General features: G+C 34.0%; 1 protein-coding gene across 1 annotated transcript; it reads right to left on the reverse strand.

Moving 5' to 3' along the window:
- Positions 1 to 3,508: 3,508 nt before the first annotated feature.
- LOC142628727 (uncharacterized) lies at positions 3,509 to 4,003 on the reverse strand. Its single transcript, XM_075802770.1, has one exon. It carries the CDS (start codon positions 4,001 to 4,003, stop codon positions 3,509 to 3,511), a length of 495 nt encoding a protein of 164 aa, XP_075658885.1.
- Positions 4,004 to 4,213: the final 210 nt, after the last annotated feature.

The raw sequence follows: 4,213 nt of genomic DNA on the forward strand, positions 1-4,213 counted from the left end.
ACCTTCCTGAAAAGAAATTCACTATAATTAAGAGAAGTTTCAGATCTAGTACAAAACCTTTGTCCCTAAACTCTACAATTCTCGTAGATGAACTTACAGTAGAAACTTTTTACCACTTCAGAACCTCTAAATTCTTTACTATATGAACGCCACCCTTTGACACACAAATCCCAGTATGTGACTAACTCTTTTGCACGAATCCCAATACGTGACTCACTCACCAACTTGAGGAAGAAGAATGTTGGCTACAAAATTCTTCACTTCATCAACAATGAAGATCAAGAAGCACTTGATTACAAAACCCTAAGGCGTAAAGACACAGTAGTTTCTTTCAGAGAGAATAAGGAATCGATCACTTCTTGCATATGTTCTCGTTGTATTCTCTTATGTGACAGCCTTTAAAATAAACATTATATATGTCTACGGTTGTGAGAAAAGAAACTCTACACAAATACATAAGCATGGGCCGAAAATCAAATTTGAAAAAATAATTTTCGTAATTCTCGATAGATAGAATCTGTCGAGAGCTGTCGAGACCTCGATAGATAGAATCTGTCGAGAGCTGTCGAGACCTCGATAGATAGAATCTGTCGAGAGCTGTCAAGACTCATTAAACCTCGATAGATAGCTATCTGTCAATATGTTTTTCTAGACTTTGTTCAATTGCTATTTCTATCCAATCAAAATTAAGAGAGTTTTTAGGCATTGTAATTTCGATTATAATTTATTGTAGAGTATTACATAGGATTTTTGTTCTCATCCTTGATTGCAAAATCCGATCGCTTCTTTCTTACTTTAATTTATAATATTACATAGGATTTTTGTTCTCATCCTTGATATCAAAATCCGACCGCTTCTTTCTTACTGGATTTTTTTAATCTTGTCTTCTTGAATGAGGTGTCTCTACCTGGACACTCTGTTTCCTTTTATGACTTTCCTACAGCTATGAGAGGTTTTTGGTCAGCCGAGTCCGAATACATACCACCAGTAGAATGGCATTGAATAGCCCCTCTTTACAGTAAAAGAGAAGTCTATTCAAGGGATTTACTAGTGCCACAACCCAGCCAAAAAAGTACAGAAGTATCCCTCCAGTTATACTGCTAGGAGTATAACTAGAGAACGACATTAGTAATACTCTAAAGGGGGAGATATTTGGGAGGGTGATTTTTTTCCGACCGCAGCATTAATGAACAACCCTTCTTTACTTGTTTCTTGTTCCAATTGTCATGGTTTTAATACTTGAATTTGAAACTTTGTTTCTTGAAGCATTAAACACATCCTAGATCTATCCAATTACAAGCAAAGTGCGTTTTGTCAAAAAATTAGCCAATACATGATGACATATGTTCCTAACATAAATCACATATGTCCTAACAAGAATGTTAAGGAAATAAAAGGACAGAACTTGTGAAGGTAGAGATTTAAAATGGTTATTCAAGAATGAGTAGTCCTAATTATTAGATGAGGGACTTTTCAGTCCTAATTGTTTTTCTTTTAAGAAAATAAATAATTTTGTTTGACAATGCATGATATCCTGATAAAACATAAATAATTATTTTAGTATTGTATTTGTTAGTGTTAGAATATTATTTTAGGAGATTAAGTTAATTTACAGTTCATATTAATCTTCTTATTGTTTATTTGTAGAAAGTCACATAAGTGATAGTGTGATGGAAAGTACACTGGAAATTATTGTAGTTATAAATTTAAGGATTTAAAAAAAAATGTCTTATAAGATTCATAAGAATCAACCGAACAATGGGGATTTCAAATTATCAAGAATTTTATCAGATTTCTACTTTCTAATTAAACCAAACGTTACAATTTTTACATTCTTGAGCATGGATTTAGATCCTCTAGAGTTCCTAGGGTACTCTACCAAGTAGAGTTCATTAAATCCTAACCACTCTTTAATGATTTAATGGTCTAGATTTTGCCATGTCAGCATTTCATTAACAATCATCTTAATTGTTTTGTTTACAATATTATTTTATTATTTTAAGAATATTATTAATGAAATGCTAACATGGCAGAATCTAATCCATTAAATCATTAAAGAGTGGTTAGGATTTAATGAAGTCTACTTGGTAGAGTTCCTAGGAACTCTAGAAGATCTGAATCCCTTGAGCATCTAGGCTCTCAAGCTGCATTGTTGGGAGGATGTTTGGACTAGATTAGATGCGTGTTTGGCAAGCTGGAAAAAACAGAGTATGTTTTCAAAGCTTTTTGAGCTTATTTTGATAAGTTTCTACACAACAAATACCTTTCCCCTAATTTTGTATCATACTTTCAATGAATAAGCAATTAGTAAGATGTATCTAAATAACCTTCCTTTTGGCTCAGGGCCCATTTGGTAATGTTATTTAAATGTTGTGAAAATATGTGTAGGTGGAAAAGTGTTGTGAAAATACGTGTTGTATTATTTAAACAATGAAAACTATTGTTCAAATAACTTTACTAAACATACTCTCAATCTCTCCCCCCCAAAAAAAAAAATATTCAATTAGGAAAAAAAAAAAAAAAAGGTATTACTTCACCAAAAGCGTCAATAAACTTATTAACTAAAGCCACAAAAAAAAAAATTTCTAGTATATTCTAATTTTTTGCACATTAAAATAAAGGTAATACTTATTGAATATAAACTATTACACAGTTTCATACATACCTCATTTTTTAACTTAAACCGTGACTTAGAGTTAAGATTTTCAAGTTCAAACGATTTTCAAGTCACGATTATAATTAAAAAAAATGGAGTGAGGGTAAAGCTGTGTTACAGTTTGTGTAATAAATACAACCCAGAAGATAATACGCATGACTATTGTCTTTTACTGGGAAAAAAATGATACTCCTGGGATGAGATAATGGTTCTCGATGCTTCAGATATATGGGCATTTGCATTAAGTTTAGAAAATAGTTCCCGTGACAATTGGTATCAGAATGAATCTGTTCAACTCTACTTTTCAACACAACCAAATCAACGTGTTGAATAAGTATTTGAAACTAGAATTTGATGTAGTAGTTTCACATTGAAAGAAATTTGATTGGTTATTTGAGGTAGTCTCTCGGCCAATCCATTTACGTAAGTCTTAAAAAGATGCATCATTCCAACGCGTTAACAAGGTTCATGAGTGTAAGTACTAAGTATTTAGTATAAAGTGAAATAAAGGTCAATTCACTCTCATCACCCTTTCGGTTCAACTAATTCTTGCATCCCAAGGATGGGATTTCCCATGGGCCACAAAAGCTACCCCCTCTCTCTTGTTAGTTTCAGAGTAAGGAAATCTTGTGACTGATTGGCTCACATCATAAAAGTTTTTGGCCTAACTAAAAAAAAGAGAGAGTTAATAGGAATGGTTTTAGAAATTAGAATTAGACTATCATGCCCTTTTGAGATTGAATTAGTTACTTAAAAATAACCATATGAACCAATATGATTGAGCATTGTGACTCAATTGATATTTTTTGATTTTTTTTTTTTTTTTTTGAAAGGGGTCATTCATTCATAAACTCATAAAAGCAAAACATCGTAAGCCAAGGCCTCCACAGCCGGATGAGGAGAATCCTCCATCCAATATACATCATTATCTATAGAATTCCTAGCATGCTGAGCAAGAACATGTGCAACCTTATTCCCATCCCTCCTAGTAGTACTAATGCTAACCCACTCCAAACAATAAACCAAATGGCGAATATCATTCACCACATAGCCTAGCAAAGAACAATCTATCTTTGTCGATGAAATGGCTTGCATAACATTTACATTGTCCCCCTCTATAATCAGCTTGTTGAATCCAGCATCTACAACAAACTCCAATGATCTTCGACATGCCAATAATTCTGCTTCCATACTAGATCGCACAGGTGGCCCACTTGCTGTCATTGCCGCCATAACCTGACCATGCTCGTCTCGAATAATTGCTCCTACACCAGTTCTGTCCAGGTCGGAGAAAACAGCTGCATCGAAGTTTAATTTATATACAGAAGATGGTGGGGGCTTCCGCATCATACCGTAATTCGTTCGGCTGCATCACCGTATTTGTGCTGATTTATACTCGTCGTACTCCTCTCGCTCTCTTATTCAAGTGCCTCGGGTGCATCAGATTTCCACCAAAAACCACTCGGTTTCTCTGATTCCATATAAGCCAGGCTTGAATCCAGAACAGCTCCACTTCCTCAGTCATTAACTTATCAATTAAATATTCCATAAGTTGCA

This window comes from Castanea sativa, chromosome 3, assembly GCF_040712315.1.
Source record: "Castanea sativa cultivar Marrone di Chiusa Pesio chromosome 3, ASM4071231v1".
Taxonomy (NCBI): Eukaryota; Viridiplantae; Streptophyta; class Magnoliopsida; order Fagales; family Fagaceae; genus Castanea; species Castanea sativa.

Excerpts from the sequence above, each read along its gene's own strand:
- LOC142628727 (XM_075802770.1), bottom strand. The coding sequence starts at position 4,003 with ATGCGGAAGCCCCCACCATCTTCTGTATATAAATTAAACTTCGATGCA.